The following is a 21,919-nucleotide window of genomic DNA, read 5'->3' on the forward strand; positions in this document are numbered from 1 at the left end:
GTGTGTGGGTGTGTGTGTGTCTGCAGGAGGAAAGGAACCTGACACCTGAGGCGATTCACATTACGTAGTATCAACATAGACTGCAGACGTGATCACCAGCGACCTGACACACAGACACACACACACGCACACACACACACACACACAAACACTATGAGGGATTTACTCGCCTTAGATCAACATATTCTTTTTTTTTTTACGTCTTTTTGCTTCGTTTGTGATTAGAAATTGTCGTCACGTTCTTGTAAGACTTTCCTTAGCATGACAGTCACAGGAGGGATGTTGCACGGCGACGCTACACACACACACACATAACTGCAAGCTTGCCTCGTTAAGCAGACGTTGCTCGTCCAGGTGAACATCCTGGCTCCCTCCCGCCCGTCCCCTGCACTTGTGCGGGTATAATTACAGTGCAGGTGTCGGGCGAGCGGGGAAGAGAGAACGAGACCACACTGCCAGGTATCTTGTTTACTATGTTGGTGAGGCTAGTGAGGCAGCTTAACAATATATATATATATATATATATATATATATATATATATATATATATATATATATATATATATATATATATATATATATATATACATATAAAGTAACTTCAAGTTGAGCTTCACCAGGAGGAACTGAATCCAGGATCGAATCGCGCCGGAGAACCACAGGGTAAGGGTATCGGTGTCGTTGATGCTCGAGGCACACACACACACACACACACACACACACACACACACTGATGATGATGTCAGATTTTAGAATCTATTTTCTATGGACGTGTCGTTATCTCTTTCAGTGGAAAGGACAGAAATCTCCATGAGGTAATTTTGCCTCGAAGCATGGTTGTTTAATTTGTTTATGGATAGGGTGGTTAGGGAGGTAAACGCAAGAGTTTTGGAGAGAAGGGAGAGTATGCAGTCTGGTGGGGATGTGAGGATGTGAGTCACTTGGTTTGCGCCGATGAGACAGCACTGGTGGCTGATGCGAGTGAGAAACTGCAGAAGTTAGTGACTGCGTTTGGAAAAGTGTGTGGAAGGAGAAAGTTGAGAGTAAATGTGAATAAGAGCAAGGCTATTAGGTTCAATAGGGTTGAGGGACAAGTAAATTGGAATGTACGTTTGAATAGAGAAAAAGTGAGGAAGGGAAGTGTTTTAGATATCTAGGAGTGGACATAGCAGCGAATGGAACCATGGAAGCGGAAGTGAGTCACAGGGTGGGAGAGGGAGGGTGAAGGCTCTGGGAGCGATGAAGAATGTGTGGAAGGAGAGAACGTTATCTCGGAGGGCAAAAATGGGTATGTTTGAAGGAATAGTAGTCCAAACAAAATCTAGATGTTCATTTGACACAAAAGCCAAATCTTTCCCCAATACAACTGAGGATTGAGATCCTTCTGTAATTGTTAGGATCATCAATGTCACCCTTGTTCTTATACAGTGGCACTATAATGCCAATAATCCACTCAGAATGACACCAGTGTCACGGATTTTGTTAAACAATATAACATATAAGCTGTACAGAAAGTGCTGGGTTCATGTGATGTATTCATTCAATACCATATCATTCTTTTTAATTTACTGAGGTTTCTCTTTACTTCCTCAAGTGTTATGGGGTTATTAAGTATTGCCTGAGTCGTTAACCTCATATCTAATGAGTCGTTCATCTCATATTCAATAATCTCATTTCCGTCTCCATTTCCAGTGTCATCTTCATCAGCAAGCAATTCAAAATGTTTGTGGAAATGATCAAGAGCAAATGGAATCTTAATATATTTTCATATCAACTTTTAGTCCAATATTATCTTGAGTCTTTGCTTTTATCTTCACTTAATCTTCTAACATTTGTGTGTATGCACATAGGAGTATAGACAAGATTAAGAGATGGAAGGACACGAACGTATAGTTTTGATGGAATGTTTTATATGATACACAAGGATTGTGGTGCCGATTTTTAAGGTGAGTAGGTGTGTGTTTATATGGGAAAGGAGTGTGAACAACATCCCGTTATCTGAGATTATCATAGATCGTAACATATTGTCTGTGAGCACGTGAGCTAACCACTCAAAAGAAAGAAAACACATGTTATCCCATTCTCCTCAAGAGCGTTTAAAACGTTTAAAGCATTGATGTAACGTTTTTTGTTTTCCTTTCGTACTATCAGTGAGAAGTGAGAATATGATTGGCATATTATCAGGTCGGTATGTCATTCTTCAGAACACAGAGGAAGAGTCGACACTCACATAATGATAAATATGAACGGTGGAGCCACAAAGAAATATGATGGTGTTGTTAGGAGCCACAAAGAAATATGATGGTGTTGTTAGGAGCCACAAAGAAATATGATGGTATTGTTAGTACCAACAAACAAAACACATTAGCCACAATACGTCCAGACGCACATGCAAGTCATATATGCATGCGTATAATGATACAAAAATAGGTATTTCTTCTTACATATAAAGCACACACAAACAAACACACCTACACACGTGTGTATGATGGTAAAGTGTGTTCAAGAGATGGGGTCTTCCCCAGTGTAAAACTCCCTCCCTGCACAGTACAAGCTGGTAATCAAGCACACACACACACACACACACACACACACACACACCTGGCTTAGGCTGGGATGTGTGTGCGTGTGTGTGTCTGTGTGTGTGTGTGTGTGTGTGTGTGTGTGTGTGTAACACACATATGAGCTTAGGAAACGGGGCAACACGAACGACACACAAATAGCAGTTAGACACACACACACACACACACACCGGGGGGCGCCCACGCCTGCTCAGTCCATGGGCGGTACGGGCGTCCTCATCCTATAGATAGAACTTCGATTATGACTCCTGATGGTGACTTCTCTGTCAACCCTGGACTGCCCTTCTTCTTCCTCCGCCGTCGCGTCTTGCTTCGTCCTCCTGAACCAACTGATCGTCAGGTTCAGCTTCGCCTTCGCCCAGCACACGGCATAGTCCAGCTTGGGCCTCTTCGTGTTCTTCCATCCTCTGAAGTTGGTGATGATCAGCGTCAGGTCTACGATGATGTAGATCATGATGCAGTTTAGGATGGCCAAGACTACGTTCGCTATCGCCCAGATGTCGACGGCTAGTGGCTCTACCATACACCCGTCTCCTTCAATAAACCACAATGGCAACGATTCCTGTAAATATATATATATATATATATATATATATATATATATATATATATATATATATATATATATATATATATATATATATATACTTTTAGAATGCTCCTAGTAAAAATAACATATCAAATCTTAACGTGAAATAAATAATCGACAAAGAATAACGAAAAAATTGATAATCAATTATCCTACATTATCTAAAATGTGTTAAAACGTAACATATATAAATCCAATACAGTCAAGAACTCCCAGTCGAAACGACAGATCCGTAATCCATGATCAAACATCTTACCGTTTTTAACACACATTCAAAAACAACCAGACTCGAAAGTTGATTAGACTTTTATAAAAACACACTAACTCTGACGATGCCTGATTTGGAAAATCTCTAAATGGTACTATTATGTGTAAATGGTACAATTATGTGTAAAAAAAACTTCTCTCATGTTAATTCACGGGTAAAACTCACGTAAGAGAATAGCTAATTTCTTACGAAGTTTATTAAACATACCCTTCCCAGTGAGCGAGACTGGAAGATATATCACAGCCTTAAGAACCGTTGATGGTTGTATAGAAGAACATAACACTTTGTGAAGTGTTTCACCAACATGTAATATTGATGAAGTTTAAAGAAAAATCATAATGTTAAAAAAAAAAATCAGTGATTCTACATCAGTGTAGAATTTAAGATAAAAGATAACATATAAGAAAAGTTCGTTTGGCCCGAGTTGCAACCAAATGTATATGTATTCGATTGGTATAAACAAAAGCAAGTTTCGTGCAAAGACCAACCTAAATTGATCATCTACTTACTGATATCATGAAGGAATTCACACATCTAATTAAGATCGAGAAAGGGGAAAGGTATCATCATTTCATCCACTTCAGAGGTGAATTCAGTGTTTGTTATGATAGGAAGTCAAACAAATGAAGAACGTATCGTCTACATATCGTTTATAAAACGGAGGTGTAAACTGGGATGGACTCTTTCTTCTCTCTATCTAACAAATTGGGATGGACTCTTTCTTCTATCTATCTAACAAACTGGGATGGACACTCTTCTATCTAACAAACTGGGATGGACACTCTTCTGTCTATCTAACAAGACTCTCTTCCTTCTATCAAACAAACTGGGATTGGAAACTTGGTTGGACGCTTTAACTTATTGGCATCAAATTGCGTCAGCTCATGTTGGACCAAGCTGAGGGAAATCCATCATTAAGCCACTCGTCTGTCTATAATGTACCGCCATTGAACAAAAAGACACAGTCGTGCAGTAAATGTCAACGGTAATAATTCTTTAAATCTGAGACTCAGTTAAGCCATGTACTCTCTGATCTGTGTTTGTTTACGTTTTCGTCCTGGAAGCGACCTGTGCGCACAGTGTGGGTCTGCTGACCCCTGACTGGCTCCCTATTTTTCGCTAGAAAAGGTAGTTTTTGCGCCTTAATCGAGGAACCTCATGTGCGAAGAAGATTGTGAAGTGCTAGTGACATTGACAGTGTATTGTAACGTTAATATGGCTTTATTTTTAATTTACAGTGACGTTGTTTTGATCAAGGAACTCTCCGTCTTTTCCTGCGCTGGCCAGTGATAGTCACATAGACCCCTCTTGCTCTGACACTGTTGTCACCCGTGTACACCGGGAACGGAAGGACTAAAGCGTCTGATTCTGCTAAATTTAACTAGCAAACGACCATCCAAACACCTTGGTCCAGCGTCCCATGCTCTGTGGCAAACGCTGCCGTTCACTGGACACGTTAGATAACAAGCAACCTGAACAACGAATGAAAACCGTTCTCGTGTGTAACAAAGATTTTCATTGGTTCTGCTTCAGTGTGAAATTTTAAGATCAGCAGAACACTTACATAGCCCTGGATTATACTACGAGGTGCGTGTGTACTCGATCATGATATACAAATTTCGTCTTGGGGTTTCTTATATACACTAATATCGTGAAGGAATTCCAACACCTTTACTTAATATCAAGATTGAGGAAGGTATGATTTTCATCCACTTTTGAGGTAAGTTCAACGTTTGTTGGGAATTCCAATCATTTCAGAATAAAAGAGCATCGATGGTCCGCAGACCTAAGAAATCAAACACAAAGCGTCTAACACCTCTTGCCTATGAAAACGGAGGTTTGAAATGGGCAGGACACATCCTTCCAGCCACCTAACTTCACGCTGACGTCAGCTGATGCTGGAGCAAGCCAGGAGGCAAGTATCAGCCGACAGGCTGGCGAGGGAGGAGGAGGAGGAGGAGGCGGAGGAATAGAACGACCATCCTCAATGATCGCCAGACTCGCCCGCTGGTCAGTGGATTGACCACTACCTCCTCCACACCTCCGCCAGTGATGGACTAGATTGACCACTACCTCCTCCACACCTCCGCCATTGATGGACTAGATTGACCACTACCTCCTCCACATCTCCGTCAGTGATGGACTAGATTGACCACTACCTCCTCCACACCTCCGCCAGTGATGGACTAGATTGACCACTACCTCCTCCACACCTCCGCCAGTGATGGACTAGATTGACCACTACCTCCTCCATACCTCCGCCAGTGATGGACTAGATTGACCACTACCTCCTCCACACCTCCGCCAGTGATGGACTATGCTTATACTGAGCCCCCAACGAAGCCTTCGGCGTCCGGCGTGCCCTGGGGACCATCTGCCTCCGAGTTCCAGGACTAATGTGCTTCCTTCGTCACTGCTCCCCGCTACAGGACTCAACGAAGTGTCTGATTACCAGGTAATTAAGAAAAAAGTAGCACCCCTTCTCAGCACTACGGAATCACGCCCACGACACTGACCACCCGATGTCAACAGAGAGCTTCTCTGTGCTGGCCTGTAGGAGGTCATCCAACACCGACCTGTTCGTACTGGAGTCCCTCCTCTCCTACAGGAACAAACCCGCCATAGATAACGATGAGGTATGGACTGAGTTGTTGTGTTTTTTAGATTAAGTTTCATCAGGTTCAGAGGAGAACGTCTAGCTGTTTTGAAATTCAGGTTTTAATGTTAGAATATTTAGTTATGAATTGTAGAATTCTAGTCTTAGCTTGGAAATATTGCCTCGGTTGAATATATATATATATATATATATATATATATATATATATATATATATATATATATATATGTTTATATATATATATATATATATATATATATATATATATATATATATATATATATATATATATATATATATATATATCACATTTTAACATATATTGGATATGGTACGAATGTTAATCATTATTGATATCAGTAATTCAGATGCTAAAAGGGTGATTTCATTCCAATGTTGAGTGAGTTCATTTTACTCTACGAGGGATAAGAAGGAAATCAACAGGAGCTACGTACGTTAGTTGATTCTTTGGTGCACCGTACATCTTTAATGTCCTGGACGAGCAGTCTCTTCCTCGGGTATTTCAACATTATATGCTGAAATAAGAAAATATCTTACGTAAGGAAAAGGTCCATTGAAAAACCAAAGGGAGAAATATTAAGAATCCTTGCTTCGAATATACATGAACCAGTTTCGGGAGAAAAGACTCGATGATGCTTCGAACACACATGAACCACTTTCGGGAGAAAAGACTCGATGATGATGATATAACAAACTTAGATGATCTAATCCCCTTGACGGGCCAGACTCTGAGTGGGGTTTGATATTGGCTTACAGCTTCGAAGAGCGACTCCTGTCACAGTCTTAGTCGTACTTATCAATTGAAGGATTCTGTCGTGAGTTAAAGTGAGTTACAGCAATGTGATACCTTCCACCGTCCGGCACGGTAATGATCTGCAGTGTCGGCCAATGTAGTGGCCTGTGCTGTCGGGTACTGAAATGAGCTGAAAGGATAGAAACATGAGAAAGACGGACACTGTGGTGACCTGGTGTCCTGTACTGTGCCGACCTGGTGTCGTGTACTGTTGTGACATGGTGTCGTGTACTGTTGTGACCTGGTGTCGTGTACTGTGGTGGCCTGGTGTCGTGCACTGTGACGACCTGGTGTCGTGTACTGTTGTGACCTGGTGTCGTGTACTGTGGTGACCTGGTGTCGTGTGCTGTGGTGACCAGGTATGGTGTACTGCGGCGACCTGGTATCGTGTACTGTAGCGACTTAGTGTCGTGTACTGTGGCGACCTGGTGTCGTATACTGTGACGACCTGGTATCGTGTACTGCTGTGACCTGGTGTCGTGTACTGTGGTGACCTTGTGTCGAGTCCTGTAGCGACCTTGTGTCGTGTACTGTGACAACCTGGTGTCTTGTACTGGGGTGACCAGATGTCGTGTAGTGTGACGACCTAGTGTTATGTACTGTGGCGACCTGGTGTCATGTATTGCAGTGACCTAACGTAGCATAGCATCAATCTCATTGATGTCGCTATGACCTCCCAGTGTCGTCATCAGTGAGAGGTTACGTTTGGTGACCTCCCCGTCCCTTCCTCTGGGCCCACTACTTACGTAGAAGGTGTAGGCATTGCAGTCACATCGCCACGGGTTACCCTGGAGCTCCATGATCAGCTCCTCTTTGGCCAGGAAAGGCTGGATCGCTTCCAGTCTCAACTGGAAGGAGAAACATTGATGTCTTATTTCCTTGGGAAGAAATGGATGACGTAATGACGAAGAGCCTATAATAGCCTTGAAATACAGAGTTTTCCAAACAGTCTTTTAGGGTTGCACATATGGAAGGATGTGGGAATGGCATAGAGCCTTGGAGAGAGAGAGAGAGAGAGAGAGAGAGAGAGAGAGAGAGAGAGAGAGAGAGAGAGAGAGAGAAACAGACTCTAATAAGTCCTTTTACATCTTTTGTAGATGTCTCGTTTTGCATTACAAGGTTCGGTGTCCTTGCCTTATTATTTCTTTGGAGCTTGTCGAGCTTATTTCTTGTAATGCTTGTGGAAAAAGCGTTCTGGCCTCTTGTTGATCTTGGTGTTTCTGTCATGCGTAGGAACGAATGTGTGTTGTTGGTCCACAAACAGTCACTTAAGACATGTCCGTAATTCCTGTGGGTATGAACCAGCAAGGGTGATACTCACTAATACGTGGCGCAACTCATTGAAATCCGCACTTTTTGAAAGTCAGGCGTAATAACACTGTTTATAGGGAAGTGAGATTCGAGATGTGTGACTAAACTTTCTTACCCACGTTATGGTCATGTGCTCTACCAACGTGTTCGCTGAGAGTGTTCGTTACTTGGGGGACACCTGGGATGCAAGAGCGACGACCGGGTCAAGTAGGTGAACTTCCCGCGTCGGTTCTGTGACCGTCTGGTCGAGAAAATCATCTTCGACCAGTTGTTGTTGTTGATGATTGTCGTACAGGGGTGCGAAACAGGCCCTTGCCTGGAGGGGGTCCGTTAATCTTTGCCACAGTACGCCGCGGGCCCTTGCCTGGAGGGGGTCCGTTAATTTTTGCCACAGTACGACACGGGCCCTTGCCTGGAGGGGGTCCGTTAATTTTTGCCACAGTACGACGCGGGCCCTTGCCTGGAGGTGGTCTGTTGATCTTTGCCACAGTACGACGCGGGCCCTTGCCTGGAGGGGGTCCGTTAATCTTTGCCACAGTACGACATGGGCCCTTGCCTGGAGGCGGTCGGTTAATCTTTGCCACAGTACGACGCGGGCCCTTGCCTGGAGGCGGTCCGTTGATCTTTGCCACAGTACGACGCGGGCCCTTTCCTGGAGGTGGTCTGTTGATCTTTGCCACAGTACGACGCGTGCCCTTGCCTGGAGGTGGTCTGTTGATCTTTGCCACAGTACGACGCGGGCCCTTCCTGGAGTGGTCCGATAATCTTTGCCACAGTACGACGCGGGCCTTTGCCTGGAGATGGTCCGTTGATCTTTGCCACAGTACGACGCGGGCCCTTGCCTGGAGGCGGTCGGTTAATCTTTGCCACAGTACGATACGGGCCCTTGCCTGGTGGGGGTCCGTCAATCTTTGCCACAGTACGACGCGGGCCCTTGCCTGGAGGCGGTCCGTTGATCTTTGCCACAGTACGGCACAGGCCTTTGCCTGGAGACGGCCCGTTATTATTTACCATGTCGTCGACTAACCGACCTCCACCCAGCCTTGAAAAAGAAAAAAAATCTCTCCTGGACTCGTAAGGCAAAATGAGCCATGATTCTCTATGATTCGTGCAGCAAAGAGTTCGGTTCTCTATGATTCGTGCAGCAAAGAGTTCGGTTCTCTATGATTCGTGCAGCAAAGAGTTCGGTTCTCTATGATTCGTGCAGCAAAGAGTTCGGTTCTCTATGATTCGTGCAGCAAAGAGTTCGGTTCTCTATGATTCGTGCAGCAAAGAGTTCGGTTCTCTATGATTCGTGCAGCAAAGAGTTCGGTTCTCTATGATTCGTGCAGCAAAGAGTTCGGACTCTCTTTGCCCCTTAGGTGCATTCCGTCCTTATCATGCAATCTCATGTCTCACATCGTCCCGTGACCATCAAAATCTTAGTAAAACACAGACCATATGAGATGCATACGTGGGTCGCTGTTGGCACTGTCGTGAACTGAACGGGAACTGAGAAAGTAGACCAAAGGAAGCAATGGTTCATTGCTTTCTTCGTGTGTCAGTGTGGCCTCATTCGACCAGGTACGTACACACACACACACAAAATATATGACACGTCTTGACACACATAGCCCCCGAGACTAACACAGAGAGAGAGAGAGAGAGAGAGACAAAAACAGACGAAAGAAAAGCGATAACTACGGAGATATGGGGGGAAGATTGTCCCTTGCATTAGCCACGAAACCCATGATGATAGATGAGCGCTGATCTCATCCTCCACGTCTTGTAGTAGGGGTTTATAAGCGTCTATATACGATGGTACTTTTGATGCTTTGTTGGGGAGGAGACTCATGTTACCGTCTATCTATTCTATCTATCTATCTGTTCATCTACTTATCTACTTCCCCACCTTTTACCATGAACTCTATTTCCATTTCTATATGGCATGCACCTATTGTGATGATCAGTTCCATATGATTGGGTCATCAACTCCACCAAAAAAAAGATCCATATGACTGGGTCATCAACCCCTCACCCCCAAAAAAGAAAAATCCATATAATCATAGCCAAAGCATACCAAACATACCTCTTTCAGCTGGTTGTCATTGAGGGACAAGTCGATAAGGTTGTTGAAGATGTCTCGGTCGAGGTAAGGGAAGTCAACGAGCTCGTTCCGACCCAGGTTGAGGACTTCGAGGTTCCTGGTGTTCTCGAGACGCTCGAACAACCTCTCCGTCGATCTGATCTGAGGGTTGAGAGAAGAGTGAAGGCTTTAAGTGCGCAGGACGTTGATGACGGCTGTTGATTTGCTCTGTTGCCTCCCACTTACTTCGAGCACGATTCGAAACCTGTTGTCCTTCCTACGGCCATTTCTCTCTCTCTCTCTCTCTCTCTCTCTCTCTCTCTCTCTCTCTCTCTCTCTCTCTCTCTCTCTCTCTGGTAGGTGGTAGATCGCCACCGACCAGGGAAGGGGCGAGAGCTATACCACCTGGGAGGGCCACTCAAGCCAGCCAGCCAGCGAAGTGCTTCTATGGTAGTCACGTTTCACCTAGCCTAGGTTGCTGTCTTCCGTTACAGCACTGTAGTGAGTGACAGACAGATAACTACGGAATAACTAAGTTATTCACTTGGTGTAATGTTGGCGCTCGGTCACATATTGTTGACGACAATCGGAGGTATAGAGCTATTCTTGTATCTGAGCCTGTCCGAGCAGTGGATAGTGCACGATGAGTGTGGTGACGGACGTCGGTCAGTCGTCTTGGTGAGGCGGGTGGTGGTATGGTGAGGAACCTACTGCTGCCGCTGCTGGTGGTGGTGGTTATCCGTCACTGTCGCAGTGTTTACACTGGGCGATCCCCACCTCCGGCCTCTGACCTTCTCCTCGAGATTCCCTACTACTAAGTCTCTCGTTCTCTTCCTCAACGGTCGAAGGTGTGGGAGTATGTGTGTGTGTGTGGGGAGCAGCGACCCCAGCAGCCTGAGTCCCCGGTTCGCTGATGTGTGTAGTGATCTGTTCAATGTCTCTTTTACAATAAGTGGAAGTAGACAGTCTCATGGGTAGATGATAGGTCCAAAGTATCCAGTTTAAGGGGGAAGGAGGCGTGGGGATAGTTCAGGTCCAAGGTCGATTACTGACGGCTCGAGAGCGACACGGGAAGCATGCCTGACCCCATCAATGGTTGGATGAGGTGATTACTATTTGTGATTACTCTTCATGTACTACGGGGAAAGATATCATGGCATTAATCATATTCAAATGACAACCCTCTGCAGTGCAGGTTCTCGGTTACTTACAACTCTTACAGCCACACTGAAACTTGCTTTTATGAACAAAACTCAGTGGGTTGTACAACACTCAAAATCACTCGTCCTTGTCTCAAAGCGAAAAAAGAGAAAGCCCATTTTATCTGACAACTGAAGAGAGGCACTGAAAAGTATGCTGGCTGCTGCAGATTGGAAGGGTCACCACGTAACTGTGATCACTGCCCGTCGAAAATGTCTGGACTCTAGAACCGGGAACGTGTGAGGATAGGCGCCTAACAGGAAACTAGAAAGGATCAGCTTGATTCGGTTACCTTATTTCCCTCCAGGCTGAGTGAGGTGAGGTTCTCAGGTAGCTCCGGAAGCATGGAATCGGTCAGACTGGCATTGTCACAGGTGTATGTCACTTTCAGGTCGTTCTCCCTAAAGTGCCAAAGGCAGCGGCTGCACACATCAGGGCACAGTGGTAGATCCTGCGTTAAAAAGAAAGGACAAAAGACTCTCTCTCAGGTAAACAATACATGGAAATACGTCCACGAGAGGGACAGATAACAAGAGACCTGATGGTTCATACCATGGTTATCTGTTAGAAAGAAATAGAATATTAGAAAACGGGATTACAAAACAGAGGAGCCTCCCTACCCACCTCTCCCTCTGGCTCAACTGCCCGCAGGAATGAAAATGAGAAAAGGATAAGAACTGTGCAGTATATTTGCTAGATACTGCCATGGAAATTCTATAGGTTAGTGTAGACTAGAAAAAAAGTTCCCTATATCATTTTGATAACGTCTCTGCGGCTGGATTCTGAAAGAAAAAAAAAAGAAAAATAATGTAAGTTTGGCCACGTAACTGAAAGGAGTTCTCAGAGAAGTATTTGTGTAGCCTCGATTAAACAAATATTTATAGTTTTGGCACTTACTATCTCTGGAGATAGTATATTCCAATCTTCCACCACCCTGTAAGTGAAAATATTCTGCCCATATTGCTCTTGCAACCTCCTTCCTTTTATCTTTATACCATAATTTACTCGTTACTGAGTCCTTGTCTAAGGTGAGGAAATTTTCGTATGATGTGCTCTAGAAATGGTCCAGTGTTTCGAACACTTGCATCAGCTCTCTTCGGATGTCTTTTTAAGTCTTTGAGTCATATACATAAAAGATCAGATTAGCTGTCGTGCAAGTGTTGAAGGGAAGTGCTCATATTGTTACCGGTGTGTGTGTGTGTGTGTGTGTGAACAAAGCAAGGTACTGTATTGCTGGGAGAGATATTTATCTTGTAAAGTGTGTGGGTGGCGATGCCTGGCGCCGTGGAGACTGAGCAGTTGGGGTGAGGGCGGGTCTTGTGAGGAGCATCTCCTGTGTCTGAGTCACCTGAAGGACGCGGCCGTGGCTCCAGGCAGGTTCTCTCGTGTGCAATGGCACGGAGAGCTGAATACCCTATCAAGGGCATCTCATTAATGCTATATATATATATATATATATATATATATATATATATATATATATATATATATATATATATATATATATATATAAGGTGAAATCGGACTTCATTAAGAGTTCATACAATCTTATTTAACATGTAATGTTTCTGTACATGTGGCACAACATGTTTCGTGGAGACAATCCACCTCATCAGGTGCCAGTACTTAACAAAGTTATTTAAATCCCAACATCACACTTGAGTCCCGCCGTCCAACGACAATCTGTACAGGGGGCGGTCACGTGGCGGGGGTTGACCTGGATAGCTGGGTGTGTCTTGAACAACTTTTTTATGCTTTCGTGTTTAGTCAGTTCTCTCATAATGATTTGGTTAATGCTAGGATGGGCTTTAAAATTACCTGGGGACAAATCAAAGTTTTAGTATTAGCAATTAAGACATTCAATGACGTTACGTGTGGCATAATCAGCAGAGAGGTATAGAATAACGGGATTTTCAAGATCTATGGGGTGATCATTTTCATGTCAGTGTTTAGCGATCGTATTTTTGTGGTCATCCCTGCGTACTGCATGACGGTGCCAATAACACCTCTCCGTTACAGCTTTTCCTGTCTGGCCTATATATAGGTATCTTTACATTCCTTGCATTAGATGGCGTAAACACTCCCAATTATTGCATGATTTGGCCTACTATTTATTAAGGTCTTACTGATGGTGTTATTGTACTAGCAAGCAACATTACAAGCACTGTTTTCTTAACATGTCTTAGATTAGCCGAGTTGGGAGAATAGAGCAACACTAAACATTTAGACATCCTTATTTGTCACATTCTTGTTACAAGAAGCATAAAATGTCTTCTTAGCTTTCCAGTGAGCTTTGTTCACAAACCAATTGATACGATATAACAGCCTAAAGATACGTCTTATATGACTACATTCGTTTACCAGGCCTATGGGATCACATATCCATAGTGCTCTTAATGACATAGACATAACTACAGACATTTTCATAGAAGAATCATGTACTGAGAAATAATGAATATAGCTCTCAGAGCTGGTAGGCTTCCTGTAAGTTTTAAAGGACAAATGATAAGGACGTAAGGGGAGTGGGGGAGGAATGGGATGTATCTAGGGAAGCAGTGATGGCTTGCGCAAAAGATGCTTGTGGAATGAGAAGCGTGGGAGGTGGGCAGATTAGACAGGGTAGTGAGTGGTGGGACGAAGAAGTAAGATTATTAGTGAAAGAGAAGAGAGAGAGGCATTTGGACGATTTTTGCAGGGAAATAGTGCAAATGACTGGTAGATGTATAAAAGAAAGAGGCAGGAGGTCAAGAGAAAGGTGCAAGAGGTGAAAAAGAAAGCAAATGAGAATTGGGGTGTGAAAGTATCATTAAATTTTAGGGAGAATGAAAAGATGTTGTGGGAGGAGATAAATAAAGTGCGTAAGAAAAGAGAACAAATGGGAACATCAGTGAAGGGGGCTAATAGGGAGGTAATAACAAGTAGTGGTGATGTGAAAAGGAGATGGAGTGAGTATCTTTAAGGTTTGTTGAATGTGTTTGATGATAGAGTGGCAGATATAGGGTGTTTTGGTCGAGGTGTTGTGCGAAGTGAGAGGGTTGGGGAGAATGATTTAGTAGACAGAGAAGAGGTAATGAAAGCTTTGCGGAAGATGAAAGCTGGCAAGGCAGCGGGTTTGGATGGTGTTGCAGTGGAATTTATTAAAAGACGGGTTGACTATGTTGTTGATTGGTTGGTAAGGATATTCAATGTATATATATATGGTTCATGGTGAAGTGCCTGAGGATTGGCGGAATGCATGCATAATGCCATTGTACAAAGGCAAAGGGGATGAAAGTGACTGCTCAAATTGCAGAGGTATAAGTTTGCTGAGTATTCCTGGAAAATTATATGGGAGGGTATTGATTGAGAGGGTGAATGCATGTACAGAGCATCAGATTGGGGAAGAGCAGTGTGGTTTCAGAAGTGGTAGAGGATGTGTGGATCAGGTGTTTGCTTTGAAGAATCTATGTGAGAGATACTTAGAAAAACAAATGGATTTGTATATAGCATTTATGGATCTGGAGAAGGCACATGATAAAGTTGATAGAGATGCTCTGTGGAAGGTATTAAGCGGAAATGGTGTGAGAGGGAAGTTGCTAGAAACAGTGAAAAGGTTTTAACCAAAGATGTAAGTCATGTTTACGAGTCGGAAGAGATTAAAGTGATTGGTTCTCAGTGAATGTCGGTTTGCGGCAAGGGTGCGTGATGTCGCCAAGGTTGTTTAATTTGTTTATGGATGGGGTTGTTAGGGAGGTGAATGCAAGAGTTTTGGAGATAAGGGCAAGTATGCAGTCTGTTATGGATGAGAGAGCTTGGGAATTGAGTCAGCTGTTGTTCGCTGATGATACAGCGCTCGTGGCTGATTCGGGTGAGAAACTGCAGAAGCTGCTGACTGAGTTTGGTAAAGTATGTGAAAGAAGAAAGCTGAGAGTAAATGTGAATAAGAGCAAGGTTATTAGGTACAGTAGGGTTGAGGGACAAGTCAATTGGGAGAAGTTTGAATGGAGAAAAACTGGAGGAAGTGAAGAGTTTTAGATATCTTTGAGTGGATTTGGCAGCGGATGGAGCTATGGAAGCGGAAGTAAGTCACAGGGTTGGGGAGAGGGCGAAAGTTCTGGTTAGCCGACTGTTGTGGATGTCTTGCAAAAAGGTATCCCTATCCGCTCGTCTCCGCTTTACATACATCTACCAGTTCCCTCAGCAGAAATGAGTCGTGAAATCATTTGCGACACCGTAAATCAAGCTAAGAATCACATGTAATTGATTTAAGATTCACGAATCATTTCTAGAACATCAACAGAACATATGATCATCAGATATTCCTCCATAGTATCATAGAATATTTCCCGGTGCCTTTTTGCAACATGTGTCTTTCATAGCACAATATCTCCGAAGGAGTATTTGAGGCCATGCATGGAATATCCTGAATACTCACTTTCTTGAGTACCTCCTCAAAGTAGCAGGGAAGCGAGACACCAGGAAGGTAATACTCTCTATGGCAAAAGGCGTCTGTACATGTGGCTCTCCTGTAGTCGACAGCTGCTCCCAGTCCCCGCAGCCAACTCCAGTCTCTGGTGCACTGCCATTCTCTTCCTGGAAGAGTTTGGCGGTGAAGCAGCAGCGAGTGAGTCCCTCATGAACACACGGTGACAGACCGTCGAGTTCTTTCTAGGTTAGTTTATGTGGTCATGATAGATAACGGAGACGTAGAAAACGGTGCGGGTAGGGAGGACGAAAAGAATTATTGATCCTGGAATACGCTGGAAGTTACAGGAGAAAACTGAAACACGAAGGATCCGAATGCTTTCCTGAGGTTTCACATGGATGTCAATTTTAGTATTATCATCTCTGCATAACCTGAAGATTCGCATTATCACGAAAGTGCTCGGATCTTCGTGTTTTATCTTCTCTGTGGCTGCCAGCGCTCAAAGAATGGTGTGGTTTAGGGTGGCAAAACAATACTCGTGACATCAAGAGAAATATTTACCTGTAAAATTCCATATGCAGTAACGGAGATGGAAAAATGATGTCACTCGTGAACTTGAAAAGCGAGGTATATCTGTTAAGTTTGTGTTCCTCACAGGTACTCTTAATGGGGAATCATGTCTCATGTTAATAATCCTATTCAGCATAAAAAGAACTTGACCTCATTTGAGGTTAAAATGTTCTGCCCTCAAGTTTGCATAACATTATCGCTCGCTTTAAGCAGCTGCTGAAGATTCAGATTATCAAAGCCTTTGCTAAGTTTCAAAAACTGTATTGAATCGTCTCGATAATCTTCATTTTTTTCCTAAGCTGAACGAAAGTGTCATCATCTAACCGATTCTCAAAGCGTTTGTTCTTAGCCCAAGACTCATCTTGGTAGCTCGTACGTGTGTTTTCTGTATTCTGTGTACCTCGTCTCCCATCCCCCTCATCCCTTCTACCCTTTCCCCACGCCCTTGAGTCCAAACCGGACACAATATTTAAGGCTGGGACGAACCAATCATCTGTTAAACAATGAAGATCGCTTCATTAGACTTGAATTCGAATGAAGCCTATAGAATTCTGTTTCGCTGTTTTCAATCGCTGTGTAACGTTTACCTAGCATAGGACCTTGGAAATATAACTAGACCAATTCTCTTTTTCTTTTCTTCATATAGTTTATAAAGCTCGACAGAATCCATGGAGGGTAATTCTGCCATTTCGTTTTCTCAGTGTGTGAAACTTTGCATTAGTCGAGATCATAAATGATTCTGCCTTCTTCAAAATGTGTCAGTGTCACGTATCGGTCAAGGCTGTTTACTTGCGTGATGAACTGTAGTCTTCTGGGAATATCTTACAAAGCTTAACCTTTCATCAGTATCGTTGATTTTATATGCCAGCAGCCACGAAGAATGTGAAACACGATGATCCAAACGCTTACGTGAGTGATTCACGCCTTCAGGGATACAGAAGATGATGAACAAATGAAAATCATGTTCGAGAAAGAGAACTTGTCACAAGCCATCCCTGTGGCACGCCACTTATCACAGCTAACCATTCTTTGTTTATAGCCTGTTCCCCAGCGCTATCGACACCAAGGCACACTGCCATCCGTGCCACTAATGCCAACAGTTTAAGATGATTGACTCTGCTGAATGCTTTTCTCTCAATCTAAATCATGGAATCAACCGCTTTACTTTCATATCAGAGTTCTTATGTAACCGAATGAATCAAGCGGTTGTGTCAGACGTAAGCGGTTTCCTCGGCAATCACGGTGCCAATCGTCGATGAAGCGGCGATCCTCTTAAATGAAATGGAATCTCTCGTCCAGTGGTGGTTCTCACAAGTCTTCCAGTTTCGATCGTTAAGCTCTCTGGGTGATGATGATTAGCGCTAGGGGAAACTTTCCAGCCCTCTGCACTTTAACGCCTTGGAGCGAGTGACTTAGTGGAAAGGAGCAATCAATGGTCCACTATATCATGATTTACAGTTTCGTGAAGTTTCTCTTCGTTTGACACTGATGGTATATCCTGAACGTGTATGTGTACGTGGCAAAAAAAAAAAAGGAATGTTCCTTCCCCTCGGCTCGTAAATGACTGGATCATCTGGTCATCTGTCTCATCACTGGTGAATAAGGTAATTACAGACTGCTAGGGATTTATCGTCTTACATTATCATTTCGTGCTTCTCATCATCTATAGGCTGGTCAGTTAAGTTAATAATTGCTATCTTTTGCTTCAAATATGACTATAGAAAATTCTTTAGTCTGTCCATTTGTGGTTGTCTGTAGTACCAAATTATACCGAATTTCTTCTTCTATTTCCAAGTGTTTTCTTTGATTTCCTAAGTGACATTTTTCTTCGATGGTAAAGCCCTTCTCTTATCTCAGCTCTTCCAGCATCTTCGTTTGGTTCTAGAAGGGAACTGAACATTACGTTACTGGCTCTTACGTTCTTCATGTGTTAGCAAACTTTTCCTCAAGTTACGTTCACTTCGTTCTCACTGACGATATCATCCCATCTTATGCCATCGAGGCTACTTGGATGAACTTTAACTTTGCGAAACTGACGTCTGTATTTACTTCTTTGTGACTGTAGTGTTCAGCAGCATAAACACACGTAGCATGGAAAAGCTCCCTCAAAACTGACTTGTCGGAAGATCGCTCATTACTAAACACTTCTTTAGCAACGAGATTTTAGACAATTTCTCTTTCTTATACATCATCTGAGACGGCACAGACAATTGAATCCCCTAATCAAGGCCAACTTATAAACGCTAAATACATATATACCCTAGCCTAAGCCCGATACCCAGTCCATCGACCAACCCCAAAGATAAGGTGAACTGCTAGCTGAGTTGATTGTGGACCGACTGCCACAACTAAGAGTGGAACTTATGGAGACTCGATCCTTGGCGGCCTATGAATGCGTCACAGTCACCAACCTTAACCGCTATGAAAACATCCTCATTTATAGCCACAACTAAATCTAATATGTTCATATCACGAGCAGGTTCCTCAACAGAGTGTAGTGGGGGCGCTGTAAAGTACGGTTAGGTAGAGAGTCCATTCCTGAAGCTACTGGAAAGTAAGTCCCTCGTTACTTTCGACTTGCGTTTGATCAAAGTATTCGGCAAACTGGTCAGTGAGATTTTCGTCTACCTTTAGTGCACTGTCCAGAGAATTAGGGAAGTTACTCTAGATTTATTTTCTTACTATGATTGTCTTCACTTACAACGAAAATGAATTCGAGACTGTCAACATTTTTCATCCCAAGACTGGAAATGTCTTTGACGAAGAGCAAGACTACTGTATAGAGCGCTACATAGATCATATCCTGGAACTGTACATCAGACAAAGAAATCTGCTTGCTTTTAATATCTAACCAGGAATCGGAGAATCCAGCTATATCATACCATTTTCATAGCGTAATGGTCTGTAATCTTCACCAGTATTGTATAGATGACGAAGGATATTTGACGCTTTGTAATCGAACGGCAACGGCCAGTCCTCAATGGACGAGTGATAAGCGCCTCAGGCCACCACACAAGTGGCAGAGGTTCGAATCCTACTGTGAGGGGTAACGTATGTACTATGGAAGTGCATGTTGTTCATACACCGTTCAATATCATTTATAATCACTTGACTGAAGGATGAGCTGTCTTCGTATGCCCGAGACGTCTCCTGTGCTTCAAGAATAAGATTTAGATGACAACCGGACATTTAAGACACACTTTGTCTCATGAAGAAGCACGGAGGGTAAAGGAAATTTTCAAAAACATCAGACTTGCTCGCGAGTGTTAGATATGCATTGGTCTTTAACAAGCAGTGTATAGTAATCTTTGTCCCCTTAGTATCATATGATCGCATGAACGAAGTAAGGGAAGAATATCGAGAGCAGACAGACCATCTGATGTATTTACAATATGATGTATTTACAATTTGATGTATTTACAAAATGGAAAAGATGCTACGTATCATTGGCTGGTTGATTTTTACTTTGGCTAAGCCTTTCCTGTAATTTTCCGTTTTTTTCTCACCTCATCTTAAGGTGGGTGAAAGCATTCTTGGCTTTTTTTTTCTCTAAAAGATCCTTTTTGTATCCTGTAAATCCGTTTTGGGTCAACTTGGTTGTCTGCACACCAGTCGTGTCTTGTGTGCATCCCAGAAACAAATATTTATTCTCACATCTACGTCAGTATACCACTGTAATATTAGCAGCTGTTTCCCCCCATTGTTATGATATCATAAGTCATGAACTAAGTCATCGAAACTTAAATCTAGAAGATAGAATGAATGAGGAACATCTGTCGTACGGTTAAACAAGTAACCTATCCTCGGAGTACAGTAGTGGGAGAAGAGACGGAAGACCATACCTTTTAGCGTGAGATTCTTCAGGTTACACACCAAGGCGATGTCTTTGTCCACGATGAAGCCCGACTTCAGCACCAGGCTCTCCACGAGACACGGCCCGTAATCCCTCGTCGCCGTGATCCTTCCCACCTTTACATTAGTCATCCGGATGACCAACTCAGTTGCCTTAACCTGGGCGATGTCGTAGTACAAGACGCCGCCCTTTGACACAACAGGGAGCGCATTTTCCTCTTTGTTCTCCGGAGGTGAAGCCATCGTCGATCTGAGGGTGTCCATGTCTTCAGGGAGAGCGGTGTGGCCGCTGGTTCTCTCAATCCGGACGTCCAGTGTCACCGCGTCATCAAAACCTTCGAGAGCGAGTGATTCATAAAAATCCCGGTTCGTTCCCAGATGATGAACGGGACCAGTGTCTTCGTCGTTCCTCACGTGAGAGACACTGCTGTTCTCAGCAGTGACGCCTACTGGTCGTTTCACTGTCACACATATAAGAAGGAGGAGAATGGTATGTCGATGATCGGCCTTCATGTTTGGAGATGCTGTGGACGGGCCGTCTTCCCCCTCACGTTAATGTGGCTTCTCTTGCAACCACACGATTGTCTCTCATCTATGAATGTAGAGAGAATACCTTACAGCGTTACAGCAGTGAGTTACGGCTGATTATCACATCGTCCCAGAATCACTGATTATCAATTAATCATGGAGTGTTTGATCACACTGATTAACACTGATATTAGCCTCGCATTTCAGGGAAAGGTCGAGGCATGTAGCCCTTTCCTCATGGGTCAGCTTACCTCAGAGCTTTAGCCCACAATGACGCCCTTTTGAACGGAGGATCAGAGCATTTCTTATCCTCACGTAACTCGCTCACCGATTTCCGCTACTATCCTTTGCCCCAAGAATTTCCACAGAGCCTTGGTACATGCTCCACACAGTTGCCACGAAACACATAAAACACCATCGGGCGAAGTCTACACCGCACTGTTAGTAGAACATTTCACTGCCGCTGTTTTGGCCACAAGAACCCCACGAACAACGGCGGCACTCACACGCTCACTCCGGTGAGGGAAATCCCTTGTGACGGGACTACACGCTTTGACATTATCGTAATAGAAAACACACGATAACCATATCCTGCCGGAGTGTTGTAGCCCTACAACTGCGCACGTTCTTGCGCCACCGTCCACCCGTGTTTACACTTTGACCCTGAGGTCATCTTTCTCTCCTGCTACGTATGTGTAGAATGTAAGAAGAGAAAAAAGATATGAAGCGACTGCAAACGTTTGCTCTGAGTCGGTGGCACAGTTGCGGTGGCGAAGACGTAGCCACGAGGAGGCCAGAGTACCGCTTCTCATTCGCGGTACTGACGGAGGAGGGAGAGTGCTATGTAACCCCGCCCGCACCAGCGCCGTCACCCGACTGCAGGGGGTGAGGCACTTTTGGGCGACGCAGGCACAGGACCCTGCTGGACCCACACTCCCCCAGAGGAGAACTCCTTCGCTGTTCGGCGTCTGTGACCGAACTAAGAGACTTTGTAACTATGGTTTTTGTGCGTCTTTCATGAAGGGAAATGATGATTTTAGTGTCCTGTGTTTATCAGTGGTGTGACTGTAGTGTTAAGGGTAATAACATAGCTGATTAACACAGTGTCTCATATTAGT

At 43.8% G+C, this 21,919-nt stretch overlaps 1 protein-coding gene across 3 annotated transcripts; it reads right to left on the reverse strand.

Annotated features, from left to right (window-relative positions):
• Window positions 1–1,747: 1,747 nt before the first annotated feature.
• On the reverse strand, window positions 1,748–21,681 carry LOC139746679 (protein singed wings 2-like). 3 transcript variants are annotated; one of them, XM_071658120.1, is made up of 7 exons: window positions 20,264–21,681; window positions 15,861–16,018; window positions 11,739–11,897; window positions 10,250–10,408; window positions 7,617–7,718; window positions 6,512–6,592; window positions 1,748–3,144 (listed from the first exon to the last, which is right to left on the reverse strand). In XM_071658120.1, exons 1-7 carry the CDS (start codon window positions 20,784–20,786, stop codon window positions 2,773–2,775), a joined length of 1,554 nt encoding a protein of 517 aa, XP_071514221.1. In that variant the 5' UTR covers window positions 20,787–21,681; the 3' UTR covers window positions 1,748–2,772. The 3 variants fall into 3 exon arrangements, with proteins under 3 accessions (XP_071514221.1, XP_071514222.1, XP_071514223.1); XM_071658122.1 differs by having other exon boundaries at window positions 2,965–3,116; window positions 20,264–20,936; XM_071658121.1 differs by lacking the exon at window positions 6,512–6,592 and having other exon boundaries at window positions 20,264–20,936.
• Between the last annotated feature and the right edge of the window lie 238 nt (window positions 21,682–21,919).

The sequence above is a fragment of the Panulirus ornatus genome, chromosome 66 (genome assembly GCF_036320965.1).
Source record: "Panulirus ornatus isolate Po-2019 chromosome 66, ASM3632096v1, whole genome shotgun sequence".
In the NCBI taxonomy this organism is placed as follows: Eukaryota; Metazoa; Arthropoda; class Malacostraca; order Decapoda; family Palinuridae; genus Panulirus; species Panulirus ornatus.